Genomic DNA, 21,111 nt, shown 5'->3' with positions numbered 1-21,111 from the left:
AATAAGTTGAGTATTGACGTGAACACTGTGACGAGAGGAGACTGTCTGTGAGGAGAGATTATGTCCAAGCAGGGTAGGACACTGTACCCTCTTACCCTCTTACTCGCGTATGCTATGGGTGGCCCAGTGCCAGTTCGTTCTGAGGAGATGGTGATAAGCTGCTGTCTTGAACTTTTTGACGTCCTTTGGGTGAAGTGGGTGGGGAATGATTGAAGCAGGCAGCTGGTTCCAAATGGGGATGACGGAGTGGGGAAAGGCTCGGCTCACATTGTTCCGGGAATTATTTGCAGGAAGAATATTCTGTATCTGATGGGGATGCGCGGTGGATAGTCGTACAGCCTGGCGGGTAATACGTGTGGTCCTGAGCTGGTGTGTCGGGGTTGGAGCCATTCTCGAGAGAAGAGAGGGAGAATTATGGCAAAGGGCTTTATACAGGAGGCAGAGGGCAGCGATGGTGTGAGGCTAGGAAGCCAGTATAGCGGATGTATTGCCTTGATGGCTCGCTCCTGCACCCAGTCCAGCCGATTCAAGTGGGAAGGAGCTGCCCGCCCCCATCCAGACGATTGGGCAATACTCCATGACCGGTCGGACAAAGGCTTTGTAGGCTCGAAGTCGGGCAACATCTTCCGTCCGTGCCAGGCAGAAGTTCTCTAGATCGCTATTTTTAATAGAAGATCAAGCACAAATTGACCTACATGTATATCGATTCTGGCCATGTTCCGGCCATGTCGCCGGTCGGTGTGAAGGACGTTGTGAATCGCAAATCAATTGCCACAGCGAAGTGGTCACTGCTTGATTGTGCAAGGTAGACCTACTACGTCACAATCCAAGAGTTCACATGATCGTCTCCGGCTCCGACCAGAGCGAGTGTCAAGTATGTACAATCGTGCACTGGTCCTCTTGCCACTCCGAACAACAGCAGCCGGCAGGTACTAGGTGGAACATGACAATGTCACGCTCCACCTGCCGGCATGTCGACAGCGTCGAGAGAACTCCAACTACACTACAGTCAACATGACCAGTGGCGGCAGTGGCAGTGGAAACGTGACAAGCGTGGCTGACGCGACTTTTGACAAGTTTTGTTTGTCACCACTTTGCTCGTTGCTATGCGTTGTCAAGAAATCATGACTAAAACCCATATGGGCACCCGCCACCCGATGGCCGAAGGCCCAAGGCCAAGCTTAGCTGTGTGCGCGCGCATTTCTCGCCATCGGCCCGCTACTGCTATGCTACATAGCCTACATAACAGTCCTGATAAAGATACCAGCCATGCGCCACTAGTAGCACTGTACCTGTCAAAACTACAATCATGTATAAACTCTCCAGCAGGCAGCAGCGCTCGACATCCAGATTATATTCAGACAAACACCGGTAAGAACGAGTTACTTCTATTTTTGCTTGTTCGTTGCTTTTCGAAGCAAACTGCAGTGTTCGTTGCCGTCCATTTTAGAGTGGTGTTCCTCGTTGCTTGCTGCCATTCCGTGTTGCCTTCCGCTTCTAGGGTCTCAGAACTACAATACTAGTATATGTCCTGTAGTTGTGCTTTCGGCCAGACGCGTGGGCAGCCTAGCTAGCCTGCACTGGAGTTGCCATTGCTCTGAACGAATTTGTGTTCTCTGTGTTTTTATTTTTTAAGTGTACCAGGACAATTTCGCCAACGATTCGCACTATACAGCGTCCTCACCGATACGACCAAAGTCAGGTCCATTCAAGCCAGATGTCTACTCATCCCGCTAGGCCGTGGCGGCAGCGACGACGGCTCTCCAGAACCCTCAGCAGACTCGACCCGTGTCGCCGAGATGGATACTGGCTCGGACACCCATCGTACCGACAGTCCGCAGTGCGCCTTCGAACTGGAGCAAGACCATCTACCTAAAGACGTCCTGACTCCTCAAGCAGGCGGCATACGATGAGATTAGCGATGCCCTCAAGCAGGAAGACGATGCCATTGACATTTTCCTCAAGCCAAAGGAGGATGACATCGTTACTGCCGCCAAGGAAGAACCTGCCGACAATACGAAACTGCCTAGCCAAGATGGAAGCGCACCAGACCTTTCTACGCTTATGACTAACTGATTCTCTTATGCGAGACATTGTCAGTATTAAACCATGGTAAAGGTGTTGAAAGCGGGATTGAGACAGGCTGTAGCAGTGAAGGCAGCAGTAAACGCAGTTCCCCTATCGCCAGCCCTAAAATCGACAACGAAGCCAGCAGATCGATTCTGAACATCACATCTCCCTACACCTAGTATACTGCACCAAGTTAGTTCTTCCTTTGCCAAGCCAACATTGGAAGATTCATCACGATCTGGTTCATCTTCTTGACTTGTACTGCACCAAGTTCTCCCGTCGCCAAGCCAGCACTGGAAGAAGCATCACGACAGGAAGCAGCCATCACTGCATTACACACGGCGTGATGCTAAAACTAGCAAAGGACTATGTAGGTACCACCATGATTGTATTGTTGTGTGTACTGTTGCGACTTCGTGGAAGTTTTGTAGGCTCACTTAGTCGAATGTGCTAACAGCAACACCCCCCCCCCCCCCGGCCCCATTGACCTTACACTCACACGCATGCACGTCTACGTCTGTCCCGACTGTAAAGAGTTTGTAGAAAGCATTCAAGTCCACAACCTTGAAGCGTTTATTGAAAGCATTCAAGTCCCCAAGCGTGAAGAAGATTGTGAGCCAGTGAGTGATATGGACGAAACCAGCTGTAGGTGTGGAAAGGGATATTTCGACTTCCCTGGAGAGCCCTGTCGATGTGAACCGCCGTACATTGCGGATGAAACAAGCTGCAGATGTGCATTGGGATACTTTGATTGGCACGGGGAGTCTTGCCGCTGTGGCGTAACCCCCCAACTACCAACATAGAGTTAGCAGCAGAGGCACGTACGGCACTACGGCGGTGCACGAGGAACTTCACCACCAGGAAAGCAAATTTATGAGATAGAGGAAATAGTAAGTGTTCTAGCAATGCGCACGCTAAACATGGTACAAACTGCTCAATAGTGCACCTATGCGGTTCGCAAACATTATAATACTAACAAGAGAGATTGGAAGCTATTTTATTATAATTACTTGAGGTGACTTTTCTAATTGTCCGCAAACTCCAACGCAGCCACTTACATCTTAATTAATTCTATTTTGAATTGTAGTGACCGTTCTTGGAGTTGAGAAGTGAAGTTTGGCTAAATATTTTAGATGTATACAATAATTATTGTCTAGTATTTCTGGTTTCCCGTTTGTCTCTTTCCCTCAAACCAGTTAATATTTCTGGTTTTGTTTGCATTTAGCCCGTCTTGTTTCAGGTCAGCTCAGTTTTGCAACCTTTTCGGTCCCTGATAGCCTGTAGGTAGCTGGTGAAACCACTCATTTGCACATGATGTACATCCGTACTGTCAGGCGTGCTCAGTCACAACCATGCACATACAGTAGAGGAACTGTATGTTCTCGGCTTTTGTCCGTCACAACATTTACAACATTTACATGGATGTAATAGGCATCTTGTTTTGGCCTTACGAGAAGAAATGCAATAATGGACAAGTTTGTTGGCAAGCAGAAATATGGGATCACAAAGCAGATTAGTTGTTATGAAACAATCACACTTCAGAGAAGAAACGGAAAGAAATAATTATAATTGGGAACAGAATCATGCTGAAAACCGAAGTAAAAATGCAACCACAATTCCACAATCTCCACTTCGACGCGATGATTGCCGCTGGCATCATTTGGTTATTTTCTTGATGTCGTGAGTGCTGCAAACATTCATACAAACATTCATACAAAGCTGGGAGTTACGTAATCAACACCGCCCCAATGGGGATTTGGATGCAAAATATCCTATAAAATGTCCTGGATGCAAGTTTCCTATGGCTATAGTTAAACCTGGGTCAGGTGACCAGCCCATGGTGCGAGCAAAAGTGGTCATTTTTAACACAAGGTTCCATACATTCCCAGCATGCCAATCATGCACATTCTTCCATACTCAAATTGACAGGTGTTGGGGGACACTCAGTTCATGCAGACAAAGTACCCATGAGTTTCACACCTCACTCAAGTGCATGCAGCACAGTCTACCATGGTCTACATACACTGTCACTTCCTTTGACTGCACGCACTCGCTTCCAAGCGCATTTCAACCCTGTTGCAGCCAGGCTTACCAGCCAGGATAGCACTTTTGGTCGCTATATGCAGGTCATATTTGGCACTTGGTACACTAAAACTTGTTGGGTCGCGCGCAACACAGGTGGTCGCTGTTTCCGGTGCAGTTTCTATGCAGAACTGTTGGTACAGTGAAACCTGTCTAAGGCGACCCCTCAAAAGACGAGAAAAAGTGGTCGCCGTGGCCAGGTGGTCTTCTTATCCAGGTTCAGTGGGTCACGTGACCATATCCACATGTGATACATCATTTTGATCAGTGCATCACAGTGCACACACCTATGCTACTCTAGCACGACTCATGTGCCTGGGGTCCTCAGACCTGTCAAATGTCGTGCATGCACCATGTACATCTACACTTCCTGCACTGATTTGTAGATCTACCATGCCTGGTGCACCATGCAATGCATACATTTACATGACTAGCACTGTGCAACGCAGTTACGGGTGGGTGGTCGCCGGTCACGTTGAGCGAGTGGTCGCCTTATCTGAGGTGTTTTGAACGTGAATGCGTCCGTGACAAGGAAAAGTGGTCGCCATGGTCGAGTGGTCACCATTACAGGTTTTATTGTACATGGAAAATGGTGGTCACTAATATCAAAAAAACTGAGAAAGAAAATCTTTCTTCTTCTTGCTTTTTAATGTCAAGCCGGAAACAAGCCATCAGAAACTGATTGGCACGTGCAACATCAGATTTCCTAGATTTTTGGAGGTGTAACGCTGGCTCCAAGACCTGCAAGTTTTTGAAACTGGTCCCTGATGATAAAAGAGACCAGACCAGGCCGGCGGCAATGCAGTGGTTTGCTGACTGACAGTTTTTGCAGGAAGCCGATTCAGAAATGACCTTGAAGAGGCCAATTCTCGTAATTTCCTCAGGATCACCAACGTCATGAAGTATTTTCAGAGGAGAAGAAAACCACGATTCTTTGTAGTTAAGGTCTGGTCAGCTGTTTGATGTTTTCACTTCTTTTGTGCGTGTAAGTGTAAGTCTTATTGGTGTGATCCACTGGTTTGTTGCCTTACATTCCGACTATGGCCATAGTTCAGAGCTTTTTCTTTCATTTCATTCTGTGGGATGTCATACAAATTTTAAAGATATAACTGCTGGTGATGCGACGTACAGTCGGTTTGGCTTCCACCGAGTTCCACCGCTCCAGTATGTCGTGTCCATTCCCCGGCATCATCACGTCGAATGCAGGGACGTCAGACACCCTAAAGTTACTCAGTACAGTATGTATAATTTCAAAATGTTCAGCAGGGAAGGTCCAAGGACACTCTCAGTGACTAAAGATGCACCTCCTAGCTGGTTGAATGTACCGAAATAACGTAACGTCGTTACCTTCCGAGGCCCCATTTTCTTTTTTTTCTTTTTTTTGATTGATTTTAGTTTGTTGCCTCTCAACAGCACAATGTACAACTTCAAAGAGGGTCGAACAGGAAGCGGAATAACTGAGGGTTATCAGAAACGAACAGGAAACAAAATAACCAGTGGGACTGGAATGTGAACCCGAAAAAAAGTAAAGTTAGCCGGATTGGCGGCCGCATCACCCGACGTGTTGAGGAACACATCGAGCAAAGACGTTCGCATCACCCGACGTGTTGAGGAACACATCGAGCAAAGACGTTCACATCACCCGACGTGTTGAGGAACACATCGAGCAAAGACGTTCACATCACCCGACGTGTTGAGGAACACATCAAGCAAAGACGTTCACATCACCCGACGTGTTGAGGAACACATCGAGCAAAGACGTTCGCATTACATCGGCGGGCCACCACTTCGCCCATTATATCCTAGTGCAGGGGGAGAGGGGATAGGTTTCTCAAAACATGCGGGCGTGTAACAGCCCTATAACCCCATAAACCGCATCCTTGCTACCCCCATGTGAACCTAAGGCTAAGCTAAACCATAGTAACCAGGATCCCAATCCAAAATTAATTTGGTCAAAGGGCTTGGCACCATAGCCATGAAACATGGCGGAGCGAACTTCTACAAAATTATAATAATATTAGTCTGCTGGTCCACATGCAGTATTACCCGTAATGGGAAGATCATCGGACTCACCTCATTTCCTTTTTTCGATAAGACAGCGCTAGCAGGAACGGGCTGCATCCCATCCCCACACATCCATGCTCGATCGATCAGTTTGGCAGACCCTGGTAAGCTGTTGCCTGTTGGGACACACGTCGGCATCGATCTCCTATGCTTCGAAATGCCGATGCCCGAAGCCAGTACAGCCATGACTATCGTCGAGTATCGTTGTCCGTCGAACTGTTCCGTTACTCCGTCATAATCGGCATTGACTTGGCTTCAGTGAACCGTAATGATCAGCTGTGCCGCTGTTTCTGCGGGCCAGCAACGTTATTTTCAAGTGGCAAGTAGATCTACTGTACATCTAGAATTTGACACGCAGCGTGGCCGGATGATGAGTCTGTGAAGTCTGAAGAGCTGGGAACAAGCACCTCTAGGCTCTACCAGTATTCTACAAAATTATAGTCTGGACACTGATTTCTGGGTGCCGAGGGCGAGGACACTGCGACAAGCACAGCGCAACGGTCGACACGGGTTTTGACCTGTGCTGGAATGATAGATAGAAAGCTACATGACTACTACCGGTACAGTGACTGAGTGACTACTGAGTCTGTAACTGTATGGATTCCCAGGAAACAGTCGCACTGCACGGAATTATTTTGCTACAAGAACGCCCTTTGAAAGTTCTTCTTCTTCTCCTTGCAAATCAAGAGTAAAGAGTCTAGCGTTATTCTACCGGCCAAGCGCACTGCACAAGGGTCCGCAGAAACATCAAGATAACCATCAGAGAAAATACCGTTAGAGTGCAAGCCTTCGAACGATAATAAGAAGCTGGCTGACATTGCAAGGCAGCCAGTTTCACTCACAAGTATTAGTTCACAACGAATGTGACAGTTGGACACATCCTCGAGTCGTAAATCTGGGAACTAAGTAAGTAGTTTTTTGTACTTACAATAAGTTACATTGTCACTTTCAACGTAGACCTACGAAGTACCACTACTACTACTCTAACTTTCTAAGTCACAGTAAGCATGGTAAGTGTAGAATCTACCGCTAAGTCTAAGACCCAGACTTGGACTAGTATTATTACCACTGACTTACTGAGTCTGTACTCGGCCTACACTAGTCAGACTAGACTGGTACATGGTGCACTCACTGTCTGACTCTTTTTACAGTTACCATGGTTACACTGGACTGGGCAAGCCTGGTGAGGTACTTTTCCAGTGTGATTCTTGACCCCAAAAACAAAGCTGCTCAGAAGTGTTGGTGTGGATTAGTGATTGACACCATCAGGTGGTCACACACGCATACATGTATGACTATTATTTTGATCATGACTACAACAATGTAGCTAACGTTAGTGAAGAGGCGCTGCAATTTTTTCATACCAACAGTCCTTTTTCTGCACCTAAGCCTTGTCCTCACCCACTTGGTGAGGAGAGCCCATGACATAATCTTGACATTGCACACTCGGAGGGAGTTGCGGTTGCTCGTGACAGTGCTCAGCACAACAAGTTGCAGAGCCGAGCAATAATAGTTAGCAATAATAGTTAGTTGCTGTTGCTGTCTGATCGGATCCATTAAGATCATGAAACTCACAGAGTTACAACACTCTGCAGAAACACTTTTTGATTCAAGCGTGTAATTTTGACATTGCGGGATCCGGCATTATGCTGGGCAATGCTCTGCTCCGGCAGCCATTCGAGGTCGCGCAGCTAAGGCACAACAATGGCAGCCCTATCTCTAAGTGCATGGACAGTCCTGCTCAATGAAATCCAGTCGCGTCACTCCAAGTAATAGTTTGCGCCTTGCACCGTTTCGCAGCCCAGTGTTCCCAGGTCTAGGGCTGCGCAACGCCCGGCGTGTACTTGAGTGACGCTGTGACTGGATTTCATTGAGCAACACTGTACATGTACAAGGACATGTACGTGCAGTACACATGCAGTACACATGCAGTACACATGCAGTACACATGGTACACATGGTACAAGTGCAGTACGCATGCAGTACACATGGTACAAGGCGTAGCTGCCAGTGATGAAAGTGGGGCCTGGCCGAACACCATAATGCTGTGGTCATGGCTGCACCCATTGACTAAATGATATTCCCCTTGAACCTGTAAGGCTCTGCACGCCTCCATTAGGCAAACACCAGCAATGGAGTCTGCTTTTCAAAGAACACGACCCCCCCCCCCCCCACCACCACCACCACCACCACCACCATGGTGTGTGTGTGTGTGTGTGTGTGTGTGTGTGTGTGTGTGTGTGTGTGTGTGTGTGTGTGTGTGTGTGTGTGTGTGTGTGTGTGTGTGACGGTATGAACACAACACACGCATGCAGCCGGTATGGTGTGGCGGTAGTACCTGGGCTACTGCATGGCTAGAGTGAAAAGAAATACAGCGGGAGATTCCACAGAGAAAAGTAGGCTCAGAAATGTGTCCAACACAGCACTATTCATACTGAGAACAGAAAGGCGACAAAACAAGCTATCCGCTAAGACCAGTCATCAAACTAGCTAAGACGACGTAGTGGCATGTGCTACCAACCTGACCGCATGCGAGAGACATGCACTGTGCAGTAGATGGGTGAAATGCAAATAAGTACTGACAGGATTGGTCTGTGTGCGGTTGCTATGGCGATGCTAGGGCTTATCTGAGCAGTGTGCAGGCGCTGCGGTCGCTGGCAGCAAAGTTACGGTACTCATCCAGAAAGAGGCCGTTGAGCCTGCGGATGCATGTGAAATAGGAGGCCAGGTTGTTGAATTGGACGATCTCCGGGCATTCGTCTGGAGGAACACGCGGGGAGACGGGGAGAAAGGTGCAGCACAGTGATCATGCCGGTAACGTAGAGCTATGTAGAATCAGTGCACAATGCAATGCAATGCAATGTAAGCAGCTGCAGCAGATGATTGCTAAGTACATGGAGTTAGATGCACTTTTTGGGCTTCTGTTAAACTGAGCCAAAACCGTTAGATTACCGGGCAACGAATTTCCTTGGTGATGTGCTCACACCTTGGCCAACCAATTACCTTGGCCACGTGGCATGCACATCAGACAACTCTGTTGGCGTTGCAAGGACAAGTTGAGACGCGAGAGTACCAATTTTGAAGCCCGGCTTAATACCGTATCCCAGCGTACTGGTGGCCCCAATTGGGCCAGAACAGAAGCTGGACGACTTCTAAACATGCATAGCCTCCTTGTGGCACGTCATAGATGTGCAGCATATCGCAAAGACTCGGTCAGATCAATCGTACACAACATCCCGAAGCTACACAATCAAAGTGAGTAACCTGTTGTTTCTCCAAGTCAAGGCATCGGATCATGCTTCATGCTATGCAACCTCCTCCCCTTCCCTACCTTGCCCTGGTCTGATGATTAAACTGTAATTTTAAAATGAGCACACACAAGCACGAGCATGACTTTCCCAAGAAAAGAAAACAGTACTTACCCGGAGGTGGGCCTGTCGTTGGAGGTGGGCCTGTCGTTGGAGGTGGGCCTGTCGTTGGAGGTGGGCCTGTTGTTGGTAGTGGGCCTGTTGTTGGAGTACTCGTTTCGGCCGGAGGTGCCGTCGGGCTAGCTGTGGTTGGTGCGCTGCTTTCAGGGGACACGACTGGACCGGACGTCAGTGGTTGAGCCGTGGTGACGGGGACAGTAGCAGATGTTGCACCTGTTGCTGCCAGACACTGCAGCTGAGTTGTGAATCCTGTGGCACATTCACAACACAGATTGCTGGTTTACCACACTGATTCCGGGCTGATGCAAAAAAAACCCAATACGTTTCCGAAGCCCAAACAATGCCATCTCAGAATACATACTAAGTCTTATGATACAAGTTGAAAATGGCCCAGTACACAAACTATAAGTATAATCATACCTCTCGGTTATCCGGACCCCGAAGTTACGGGCACTTCGGTTTACCGGGCACCCTTTGGGCCAAATTCAATGGAAATATTACTACTCTTTTGTCACTTTTTTTGTGGAAATAGTGACGTCGTATGTCATATCTATAGCCGTTATCCATCAAAATGTATGCGATTCGGAGTTCCGGACATCTCGAAGTTATGGGCAGTGCTTGGTCCCGGACTGCCCAGATAAACGAGGTATGAGTGTACATGCTGGCTTCCACATGGTGGTACAGACAATTGACACTTTCATACGAGTATGAGGTGAGCATAAACATTTTTATGAACACCCACGTGTTTCCTGGTTTTGAAGATTCATAAGAACTCTGCAGAAGGCCTCGCACATACATGTACAAATGCATCTCCTTCATCCATTGGCAGCTCTGCCCACAGTGCCATATTGTACTGCACTCATCGCAGAACGTGGATGCTCAATTACTCTATGCAGGCCAACGCTGCATCAGCAGATCACACACATGATGTGTGTAGCTAGGAAGCAGGGGTGAGCCTTAACCATATGAGATATGACCCAACTCAATACTGCAACCTCATAGCATTACCTTCACAATATGGATCAGTTGGTGTTGAGCAATTAAAACCTGAACATTGAACCCGCAGAACAGGGCAGAGCAGGGCAGAACAGGGCAGAGCAGGGCAGAACAGGGCAGAACAGGGCAGAACAGGGCAGAACAGGGCAGAACAGGGCAGAACAGGGCAGAGCAGGGCAGAACAGGGCAGAACAGGGCAGAACAGGGCAGAACAGGGCAGAACAGGGCAGAGCAGGGCAGAGCAGCATATTGTTTTGAACATACATTACAGTCATCACTTCAACATGCATTACTTGGACATACCGGTACCAATAGCAACATGCATTACTTGGACATACCGGTACCAATAGCAACATGCATTACTTGGACATACCGGTACCAATAGCAACATGCATTACTTGGACATACCGGTACCAATAGCAACATGCACTACTTGGACATACCGGTACCAATAGCAAAATGCACTACTTGGACATACCGGTACCAATAGCAACATGCACTACTTGGACATACCGGTACCAATAGCAACATGCACTACTTGGACATACCGGTACCAATAGCAACATGCATTACTTGGACATACCAGTACCAATAGCAACACCTAGATACTATAAAAGGTCATACGTGTAGATGTACATTCAATGGTATCATGTATCCAAGTCTCGATTTTGTAGTCCAAACAATCCAATACGAATCGAAAGCCCACCGTGGCTGCACCTATACTATGCCCAGTAGCTAAATTACACAGTAGTCGACTTCCACTGTCCACTGTCCACTGGAAGGGGGGGGGGCACTGTCCACTGTCCACTGGAAGGGGGGGGGGGGCACTGGGTGGAGCTCTCTAAGACAGAAGTGAGGATCGTCGATTGCAACTCCGCGTTTGATTGAGCAATCATTAGTCAACGTGAAGCTCTGAGTTGCAACTGACAATCCTGACTTCTGTGTTAGCCCAAAATTAATAACGTTATTAGGTAGCAGCAGCAAGATCTTTCCCAGATTGGTACGTAGAAAATGGAAGTTCGAAGGATGGACAGCATATTATAGCAATCAGAAGAATTAGCAAGGAGGACATTGTACGTAGGAAAAAAACAAAATATAAGAACGCATGTATTGTTGTTGCTACGTACAATGTCCGCCTTGCTAATTCTTCTGATTGCTATAATAAAGATCATGAGCATCTCCTTGCCGCCTATGCGTACAGCATATTGCATGTACAAGTACTTGCGTATTTCTACCCGCAAAATGAAACTGTGGCCGGTTCTGGTCAGCCACTGAAAACGACTTGAAACAGTACATTTCCACAGTGCATACACCCATCCTCAAGTCCTGATCCACTCTGCACTGAAGCACCCCTCCCCAGCACAATGCACAATCTGTACTGAAGCACCCCTCCCCAGCACAATGCACAATCTGCACTGAAGCACCCCTCCCCAGCACAATGCACAGTGTACTGCACATTGCAATGCACGGTGTATTGCATGCGCTGTTGCAATGTTCTAACGCTAGCTCTTTTGTTCCCGTCCTGATGCCCGCGGTGTATTGTGGTGTGCTCACCTGGATGGGAAAGGCACGTGGTACGATTTGGCTGTCTGCTGGTGATGAATCCGCAGAATGGATCTCCAAGTTCATCGCCATTGGTATATCCATCATCATCGCTGTCTGCCATGCACACGGCGGTGGTGTACGAGCCCAAGAATCTTGGAACATTGAAGGCCATTCCGAAGGCATTACCCCCATCGGATGGTGGGCCACCACACTGGTTGGCATGTCCGATAGACTGGCACACCCTACAAGTACACACGGAAAATCAGTATAAATGTCAAAGCACATGTTCGAACATGACGGTTGTTCAACTCCCCAACTTGATGACTGTGGAGGTGATGCCCAAAGCTATGTCAAAGGTGTGTGACGTCACAAAATGAAGAAGTTCATCTGGCATAGCCAAGGTCCGTAACCCTGTATTGCATGTGCACACGTGTGTGTGTGTGTGTGTGTGTGTGTGTGTGTGTATGTGTGTGTGTGTGTGTGTGTGTGTGTGTGTGTGTATGTACTTCACAAAGTATATATGTGTGTGTATATATGTGTGTGCGTGTGTGTGTGTGTGTGTGTGTGTGTGTGTGTGTGTCAGTGTCTGCTCCAGCGCCGGGTGAGCCGGGTAATCCACCCGGTTGGGCGGCGCTTGGACCCGGTTGAAAATATAGTACCGGGTCACCTGTGACCGGGTTGGTACTTTACACTTTCGAACTTTGAAAGGCTGACCACATGGCTTGTATGTGTCAGATACTTCTTCTTCTTTCGTAATTTTCTAATTCCTGCCCTCTCTTTTCTAAATGCGGCTTATCCATTCGCCTTTATATCATTGGACCTAGTTCCCGTTTATTGTCCGAATTAAAATAAACCAACCAACCAGTTAAAGCATGTGCCTCGGCTGGTGAGACAGCGCCAGGTACATGTGTACCCGGCTACGACCCGGTTGAAATGGTTGCGCCAGGTACACGTGTACCCGGCTGTCCTACAATCCTAGAGCAGACACTGTGTGTGTGTGTGTGTGTGTGTGTGTGTGTGTGTGTGTGTGTGTGTGTGTGTGTGTGTGTGTGTGTGTGTGTGTGTGTGTGTGTGTGTGTGTGTGTGTGTGTGTGTGTGTGTGTGTGGTGTACACGTTTGTTTGTGAGGGGGGGGGGGGGCAGCATTTGCACCTACCACATTATGGAAATGATCACGAATGAAAGGGTGCATGCATACCATGTGTTACTGAGTGCCCGGGCCATGCCCATGGTGCTTGTACAAGACTGACTATGACCAGGTACCCTGACTATGATCAGGTGCCCTGACTGTGATCAGGTGCCCTGACTGTGATCAGGTGCCCTGACTGTGATCAGGTGCCCTGACTGTGATCAGGTGCCCTGACTGTGATCAGGTGCCCTGACTGTGATCAGGTGCCTCGACTGGTCAATTCAGTCATCCTCCAGCTACTCCCACCTGGATATCAAAGCTCGATTATCTGAAGCCCGGAAATCCGAATACAGTCAACTTCGTTTATAACGGCATTCGGCGGGGCATCAAAAAAGTGTCCTTATTCGCGAAGTGTCGTTATACCCGAAGTCTCATTATATGTATTACAGTTGGATGGAACTTTGCTCTGGGCATGGACATTCTGTCGTTACCGGTATACAGTCAACTTCGTTTATAACGGCATTCGGCGGGGCATCAAAAAAGTGTCCTTATTCGCGAAGTGTCGTTATACCCGAAGTCTCATTATATGTATTACAGTTGGATGGAACTTTGCTCTGGGCATGGACATTCTGTCGTTACCGGTATTCGCGAATTGTAGTTATATCCGCAGTCGTTATATCCGCAGTCGTTATATCCGCAGTCGTTGTTAGCCAAGTTGACTGTACATGCCTTCCCTCGTTAGTAGAGTAGCCTTTGGGCGGTTAAATGATGTTAACTTATAGCGAGTCTTATCTTGTAAACAGGACTTGCAACTGAAGATGCGAAAAGCTCTGATTCGCACTCATACAGGGTACCCTCATCACGCCACGGGTGGGTTGGAGGGGGGGTAACCGGACTTAAAGGGGAAGTTAAGGCTAAAATCAAAATTTCACCAGTTGTAGTCTTCGGGGTGCTGAGTCGAATGGTCTTGGTCCGAGGAAGCTGAGACGCTCCCTTCCTACTTTAATCCCAATCGAACTCGCGCACTTCCACCGAAACTGGGTGAATGCGCCCTACTAGATGGGGATTTGTATGCAAAATGTCACTAAAAGCGCCATGTCGTTCTTATACAAGCACGGATGACCGCGATTGGCCCAAATGCTGTAGTCTTTTGGACGCTGAGTGGACTGGTTTTGGTCCGAGAATGCTGCGATGCAGCGTTCCTCCTTTATTCCCAATCGAACATGGTTGAAAAAGCGGTCACTTGCTCCTGCGTGCCCAAGTCACCTGGTCACAGCGCCAGCAGGCGACAACTTTCACACCCGAAGGTTCAACTCGAGTTCAACTCGAGTGACAGGACTGCACCCAAAAAAGGTCAAACACTGGGCTGTAAGTTGTACCCTGCAGGCACGGTGACCAGGTGACTGGTGTACGCAGGAGCACGTGACCGCTTGTTTAAGCATGTTCGATTGGGGATAAGGGCCGAACGCTGCATTGCAGCCTTTTCGGACCAAAACCAGTCGACTCAGCGTCCACAAGACTACAACATATGGGCCAATCGCGGTCATCCGTGCTTTTATAAGAACGAAATGGCGCTTTTAGTGACATTTTGCATACAAATCCCCATCTAGTAGGGCGCAGTCACCCAGTTTCGGTGGAAGTGCGCGAGTTCGATTGGGATTAAAGGAGGCAGGGAGCGTCTCAGCTTCCTCGGACCAAGACCATTCGACTCAGCACCCCGAAGACTACAACTTGTGAAATTTTGATTTTAGCCTTAACTTCCCCTTTAATAATAATGGAAGGCCTGTGTACAGTGCAGAAAGTACACAATCATCAGATCATTGCGGTGAAAAAATGCATGCATCACGTTATAACGTACCCGTCGTGCACATGGTTCAAAGTTCAAACAATAGAATACCGGTATGGACCAGCCGAAACAATTCACTTGACACTAGACTCTACAATGTAGATCTACATCATGTAATTTGGACTTACAAGCCAGGTTGTGTCACAGGAACATTGTTGATGGCAATTCCTTGGTTGATAGGCGCCGGAATGCGGCTAGTACCTCGTCCCACATTCGGAATGTCATCTTGGTAATGTTCAAACGCCCTGCTCATCGCCAGAGTGGCCAGGAAGCAGGCGAGCAGCAGCAATAGTGTCTGCATGTTTCCTCCTCGACAATGTGACGGCGTGCAGTATGATTATGCGAGCCTTCTCCAGTTCGACTCACCGGCAACTACTCACTTGCCCTTCGGGGGATTATCGCCACAACCGCGTGCACTGCATGCATGCAACACGCTCAGTCACGGTCCGCTCACAACCTTCTCCGCGATCCGGCCCGTCACTTGTCTACCGAGCACTGGAACCAGTGCAACGAAACACGATGTACTAGTAGTAATCCAAGCTCATCACGACACGAAGTTTGTGCGGCACTGGCCAGTTGATGGTTAGGCGGCAGAGCCTGGGCATGGGATACTCCAACAAAGTGGAACCCGCGACCGTGACTGGCTGACTGGTCTGTTCGGATACATACCGGTAGTGGAGGGCGGCTGCCGCTGGATAGCTCGGACCCTCAGGACCTTTCCCCACCTGTTACAGGTTCTGGTTGGAACCATGCCAAGGCAAGATAAGATTTCCAATCCAAGTCTTTGGTCTTGATTCGACCATTGAAGTGGTAAGTGGAACATGTCAACACTTGAACAGTCAGCTAGCTACATGTAGATCGTCAGACAACTTGAACTAATTTTTTTAATGCATTACTATTTGAAGTATTTCCCCACTGACTAGTCGATGTAGATCTACAACACATACACCATGTACACACAGCTTAGCTGTAACGTGGCACGTGACTGACATACATACAATCATGTACATGTAGGTCTACATGACTAGTATAAATGAAAAAAGTTTAAAAAACACCACGCTCAAACTTACTTTTACTTTTTTAGAGCCTCCTTGCAAGCTTGGGCAACACGACTCCTACATACACATTGTAGATCTACTGTACATAACAAGGCCAGTCGAGGCAGCTCAAAGCAGAGTGCTCCATGCTAAATGTGCAGAGCAGTACACAAAGCAATGGAGGAAAACGGCTGGGACGTTCTTATCTTTGAGCAACTAACTTAAACTTGGCTGCGTTCTTATACAGTATTTTAAAACGTATATCACGTTCTTAGAAACTGTACTACTGGGTCGTATACGCGCGTATGCGCACACTACTGCATACATATCAGGGTTCTAGGCAGGTCAAAATGGTAGGGGCCCGGTATGGGAAACAGTTACCAAAAGAGTAGGGGAACACCACTTTTTAACAGGGGGTGGGGGGGGGGTGCTCGATCAGAGTAGGAGGGCACTGCACCTCCCCGCCCCTCCCCTCCTTTCGCTAGAACCCTGCATATATGTATGCACAAATTTCTGCCAGAATACAAACACCAACGTTCATACATTCATAGCCGCATGCAGGAAGCTGTGTATACTTGTATTATGTACTAGTAGTATAACATCATCATTGTTGCACTTGCATGTACAATAACCATGATATGGCACATTGTGTTTCTGGTGTCAGCAGTGCATGCCTCACTGGATATTCATGTGCCCCCCCCCCCCCCCCGTACCATGCTCTTCAAGACAAAAGACAAAATGTCATATTCCAATTAGTTCTGCCTGGTAGTTCTGGGGTAAAAGCCCAAGGGCGATTTTGGTCTGATTTTTGTGCAAAAAGTGCAACACTTAAACCCCTGAAAGCATTATAGTCCTGCTCAATGAAATCCAGTGGCATAACTCAAGTACTAGTAGGCGCCTTGCACCATTTCACAGCCCAGTTTTTGCAGGTCTAGGGCTCAGCAACCGGCCCAGCGTGCACTTGAATGACAAAACTGGATTTCATTGAGCAACACCGTAGTGTGAGTGTGTGTGCCTGTGCGAAAGGATGGTGCAATTTATCACGTATGGTGTAGTTTCGTTCCACTTTGTGTTGCCTGATATAGGTCCACCTCACTTGTTCTTCTCCTCAATCCTGATGATGGCTCCTGGCTGAAAATTTGATTGAGATATTAATTTGCAGCGAAGAGACCACCTGATTTGAAGAAGATGGTGTGTAAGGTTTTCAACACTGTAGTATAATAGTATAATGTAACACTGTAGTATAATGTAACACTGTAGTATAATGTAACACTGTAGTATAATGTAACACTGTAGTATAATGTAACACTGTAGTATAATGTAACACTGTAGTATAATGTAACACTGTAGTGTAATGGGACAAAGGAGACGTGACAGTATCATGAATTCATTGGAGATGTTGGTGAGTAGTCAGCTGCTGCTGAGCTGAACTAATACTCCCCCTCTCCCCCTCTCCCCTGGACATGGCAGTAGGAGTGTGGGCCAGACAGTCGAGGTACATGTACATGTACAGTCGAACCTCTTTAGGACGAACACCAAGGGACCGGCGGTATTTGTTTGCAATAACGGGAGTTCTTCTTATCCATATGTCTTACCCAGTGAATACACAGTGATGAATCCAATAGCGCTTGAATTCGAGTTCTTCTCAAGCGAAAGTTTGTCTTATCAGTGTTCTTCTTAACAAGGTTTCACTGTACATGTACATGAGGCTCCCCGATGCTGCCAAATAGGCAGTTCCTGAGTGATGTCTGATACATGTACATGCACATGTAACTAAGATGCCTTACGTCGGAACAACGAACCGCAGCACAATCTGAGCTAAGTCATCGATACCTCTCTCTGAAGATTTCTTTTGTACAAAAACAACAGTTTTTCGTTTTTTTTGAAGCCCACATTGCATTAATATTATTATATAGTTAGCATCAGTAGCACAACACAATCATATACGGTACTTATGACCGCAGCTACGGTGGTTGCTAGTGATGGATTGTGATGCCTACTGGCACAACCTAATGTCAAATGGCCCATGGCATTAGTCCGCACATCCCGGCATCATGTACCCATTGTGCCTGGCTGCAAGTTGGTTTATCTCCTAGGTAAACATGGCTGGAAAATACCTCTAAAAACCCGGCTAATACAACTAGTAGCCTTCATGATCTAAGTTGAAGCCTGCCCGGCTGGCGTCTCTCTTTCTCTCTCACAAAACCCGTCCCCTCAGACTGCGCTGCATGTGCCGCTGAAGGGTTTCGGATGGTAGTGGCCACAATGAGGTTTTCAGGGACAAAGGGATACTCTTCTTCCGAGCAGTTAGTCATCGGAGCATGGATGAGATGCATGGTGGCGATGGGCTACATAAGACACATTCAAGTCCTACAAGCATTCCACACTACAATGTACATGTACATCATGCAGCAGGAAAAAGGAGGCAAGTATACTAAATGTAGAAAGGAAAAGGACATATGGGTACGAGTTAAGAGTAACTCTCCATCACTGTAACTGGATACTATTATATAGTCAGAAAGTGCAATAACTAGGCACAAAACTGACAGGAGTACTGAGACATTCGACGTCCTGACACCTAGCTTCAACACATCTCCGTAGCGCTAAACCAACAGCCTTCCAACTTGGACGGTTCAAGGTTATGGAAAGACCAAAGAGGGGAAGGCAAGCGCAACGAAAACGAGCAAAAGCTACAGTCCCAACGGAACAAAGAATGTCGATTGTTACTGGACGATGACGAGACCAGTACGATATTTGACAAAGCGGTCTAAATACAATTCGAAGCAGCAAAGCAGCACACCACCCAACTTGGGTGGGTCATAAATATCAAAGATAAGTAAAGAAAGGGGAAGCTTTGCGAAAACGAATTGTACAAGCCGAAAGCCAAACTCCTACAGTAATCCTCATGCATGACATTGTGATGGACTAGTTGACTACAAAACAAGTTGTTTCACAAGACGTACGTTTCGCCGTATGGTTCGTGACGGCTCATCAGGTGTGCATCGGTTAGCGCTACGGAGATGCGTTGAAGCTAGGTGTCAGGACGTCGAATGTCTCAGTACTCCTGTCAGTTTTGTGCCTAGTTAAAATCACATACATTGATGCCAGGGTAGCTAGAGATAAGTAGTCTGTGGGGAGTGGAGGGAGTGGAGGTAGTGGGTGGGGGTGGGGGGCTAGGGAAGAGGCAGTGATGAGGGGATAGATAGAGTAGATAGAGTATTCTGTTGGAAAAGAGTAGATAAGGTGATGAGTTGATAATTAGCAAACTGTGTTAGGGTTGAAACTACAAAAGCGAGGCCCAGGGTCCAGCGTGGGTGTACAGTCAACTTTGCGTATAACGACACTCGGCTGGGCACCAGAAAAGTGTCCTTATTCGCGAAGTGTCGTTATACCCGAAGTCTCATTATATGTGTAGTATCCCTGCCCGACCAATACGGAAGTAGTACGGAACTAATACGGAGCATTGCCTGATGTATATTTAGTGTATCTCCGTATGTAAGAGTACGGCGTCTGCTGCATTAAAGCGGCTGCGCATTTCTGTTTTAGGCCGAGTAAAAAAATTACTAGATGATCGTCCTTTTTTTTGGAAAAATCGGGGAGGGCGGGAGGATTTTATTTTTATTTTTTTACTTTTTACCCTCTCATGCACACAGTGTACACAACAACATCAAGGTTTTTTTCTCTTTTTTTCTTTTTTTTTCTTTTTTTCTTTTTCTTTCTTCAGCAGATCGATACTGACGTTGTGATATACTAGTAGTATGTGGTCCATATAGTAAAACTCACGATTTAAAAAATAAAATATTTCTTGGGGCGCTGACAAAAACTGGGGCGGACGGGGACGATCATCTAGCTTTTTTTTTTACTTGGCCTTAATTAGATTAGATTAGATAGCAACGAAAGCTAACTCGAAGAAGAAGTAGTCAACCTCTAGGTGAGCACCGGAGAGAAAGTTATTTATTTTGCCGCTTCTTCTTTCACTAATAATTATATCTCAGGTGTGTACCTGAGAGAAGTAGAATAAAACTAATTCTTGTTGATTTCACCGCGCCTACCACTCGGCTACCTGTTACATTGGTGGCAGCGGTGTGTTTTTGTAAAATAAAACAACGTGATTCGATCCCAGACCCCCATGGCTCAACCCGCTGCAGCTCCGTGCGACGAATCAAGATGAGAATCATGTTTCTTGCTTTCCTGGGACTGGCCCTGCTTATTAGCTTGCAGCACAGTCGGGGTGCTAGCGTGGATCACCCGTCTCTCCGCACGGCACTCACTGGAGACTCCGATGGCGATTCCAAGCGACCCGCTACCTACATGTATACTACCGGTTGTGATGGCGAAACTGATGAGGATGACGACATGCAGGCTGCTGACCAAGACAAGGAGGGTATTCCCCAAAACCGGCAGCGTTTGATTTTAGCCCGCACGCAGTTGGCAGACGGCCGAACCCTGAGTGACTACAACATTCAGCAGGAGTCCACTATTCACTTGGTACTTCGTCTCCGTGGTGGGATGCAGATTTTCGTCAACACTCTTCCTGGCTAGACCATCACTCTTTACGTCGCGCAAAGCGATGCTATCGACAATGAGAAGACCACGATTCAAGACGAGGAGGGAGGAGGCTAGGGAAGAGGCAGTGATGAGGGGATAGATAGAGTAGATAGAGTATTCTGTTGGAAAAGAGTAGATAAGAATTGGTGATGAGTTGATAATTAGCAAACTGTGTTAGGGTTGAAACTACAAAAGCGAGGCCCAGGGTCCAGTGTGGGTATACAGTCAACTTTGCGTATAACGACACTCGGCCGGGCACCAGAAAAGTGTCCTTATTCGCGAAGTGTCGTTATACCCGAAGTCTCATTATATGTATACAGGTAGAATGGACTTTGCTCTGGGCATGAAAAGTCAGTGTCGTTATTCG

At 47.4% G+C, this 21,111-nt stretch overlaps 1 protein-coding gene and 1 long non-coding RNA gene across 2 annotated transcripts; both read right to left on the bottom strand.

The window, feature by feature from the left end:
* Window positions 1-3,489: 3,489 nt before the first annotated feature.
* On the bottom strand, window positions 3,490-7,127 carry LOC135809441 (uncharacterized). The gene is made up of 2 exons (XR_010552198.1): window positions 6,226-7,127; window positions 3,490-3,757 (listed from the first exon to the last, which is right to left on the bottom strand). It is a non-coding gene; the product is annotated as an uncharacterized LOC135809441 (long non-coding RNA).
* A 1,408-nt stretch (window positions 7,128-8,535) lies between these two features.
* LOC135809440 (uncharacterized) lies at window positions 8,536-15,676 on the bottom strand. Its single transcript, XM_065322789.1, has 5 exons — window positions 15,288-15,676; window positions 12,195-12,427; window positions 10,653-10,691; window positions 9,639-9,893; window positions 8,536-8,976 (listed from the first exon to the last, which is right to left on the bottom strand). Exons 1-5 carry the CDS (start codon window positions 15,458-15,460, stop codon window positions 8,840-8,842), a joined length of 837 nt encoding a protein of 278 aa, XP_065178861.1. The 5' UTR covers window positions 15,461-15,676; the 3' UTR covers window positions 8,536-8,839.
* Window positions 15,677-21,111: the final 5,435 nt, after the last annotated feature.

This window comes from Sycon ciliatum, chromosome 2, assembly GCF_964019385.1.
Source record: "Sycon ciliatum chromosome 2, ocSycCili1.1, whole genome shotgun sequence".
In the NCBI taxonomy this organism is placed as follows: domain Eukaryota; kingdom Metazoa; phylum Porifera; class Calcarea; order Leucosolenida; family Sycettidae; genus Sycon; species Sycon ciliatum.
Note: the sequence above shows the minus strand (reverse complement) of the source record. Positions and strands in the feature narration are given on the sequence as shown.